The sequence below is a fragment of the Camelina sativa genome, chromosome 1 (genome assembly GCF_000633955.1).
Source record: "Camelina sativa cultivar DH55 chromosome 1, Cs, whole genome shotgun sequence".
Taxonomy (NCBI): domain Eukaryota; kingdom Viridiplantae; phylum Streptophyta; class Magnoliopsida; order Brassicales; family Brassicaceae; genus Camelina; species Camelina sativa.
The window spans coordinates 11,849,537-11,850,999 of NC_025685.1; the positions used below are offsets into that span (position 1 = coordinate 11,849,537).

Consider the following 1,463-nt stretch of genomic DNA (forward strand, 5'->3'; position numbering starts at 1 on the left):
CATCAATCCGTTGAAACACCTGGTTCCACACTGACTCAGGTTAGGTGCGTTACCAAATGTGAACCAAAGAAAGCAAGAGTCTTAGCTCATCATCATTCAAGTTTAACCAAGACTACCAATGAGAGAACAAACCATACACATACACATACACATACACTTGGCAACATATAAAAAGGTTTGCTTTCGAGTGATTTGGAGATAGATGACATTGCAAAATTGAAACCTCAAAAAGCTAGACTCTTATCTCATCGCCATTCAAGCTCAATAGACTATATATAGTACACAGACACTACTCAACCACATACCCGAACAACCAAATCTTGAGGGATACAATACAAGTAAACAGAGCAAATGATTCAAGAATGAGTTGACAATCACAAGATATACCTGACCAAGAGTAACAGGGATCAAACGACCAGTGGGTAAACCAGGACGGCTACCACCTAAAGACCGAGAAGAGAAGGCGCTGCTATACAACAACCTCCATTTCCCTTGGAGTATATCAAGACCATCGGTTAAATCAACAGGTCCACCAGCAGTTTCAAGTTCTTTAGCAGCTTCCTCAGCTTTTCGTAAATCATCAACACTCGCCACAAGTCCTCTGTTCAATCCCGAAACTGCACTCTACAATTCTCACAACAACAAGACACATAAAACAATCTTAAAAACCCTAACTTTATTCTAATGTCACAAAATCGATTCTTTTTTATTTGAATCAGAGAGACTCACAAGCAATTTGAGTTTGAGCAATGCGATTCCCTTGTCGTCTCCTCCCGATCCAGATGATGAAGGTGGCGGAGGATCTCTATCGCCGCCAATGGATACCTCAACGAGAGACGAATTCGCCTGAGTGAAACGCAAACGAGACGATCTGGGAATTGGAGAGGAAGAGAAAGAGCATCTGATGGACGGCGGAGGAGAAGAGCGATGGTCGGAAAGAAGCGCCGGTGGTGAACGTAGTAGTGATGATGAGATAGTAGAAGAAGCAGCCATGGTTGATTAAACAAAATAAAAATAAAACACGAAGAGAGTTGAGATATTTATTTCTAGAGAAGAAGAAGCATCTACACACAGAACAGAAGTAAAAGATTCTCTTGTCTTGTCTTTTTTTTTTTGTTGAGTTTGTGACTGTGTTAGTGCGTAAGCTGTCACGTTTCCTAAAATACGTGTTTAGTAACCAAAAATGTTGTCATTATTACATTCATATTTTCTATAAAAATGATGTCGTTTTATGCAATTGTATTTATGTAATAAAAAATCGAGTTAAATAAGAAACTCATAAAGCCCAAGAAGATATCAGAAGATGCCCAACAATCCAACAATAAAAGATCAATCTTTTCACATTTCTTTGATTCTTTTGCTCCAGTCTACAATTTAGCTCGATCTAGTGTTTACCTATACAAAAGTTTTGACCCCCAATATTTTTTTTTTTTTTTTTTTTTTTTTTTTTTTTTTTTTTTTTT

General features: G+C 37.8%; 1 protein-coding gene across 1 annotated transcript in view; it reads right to left on the bottom strand.

Annotated features, from left to right (window-relative positions):
- LOC104788391 (probable plastid-lipid-associated protein 6, chloroplastic) overlaps positions 1-1,143 on the bottom strand; it is a 3,639-nt gene extending 2,496 nt beyond the window's left edge. Inside the window, exons 1-2 of the mRNA XM_010514140.2 lie at positions 730-1,143; positions 388-624 (exon numbers count right to left, since the gene is read on the bottom strand). Coding sequence (XP_010512442.1) covers positions 388-624; positions 730-993 — 501 coding nt within the window. The 5' untranslated portion in view covers positions 994-1,143. The remainder of the gene's footprint in view (positions 1-387; positions 625-729) is intronic.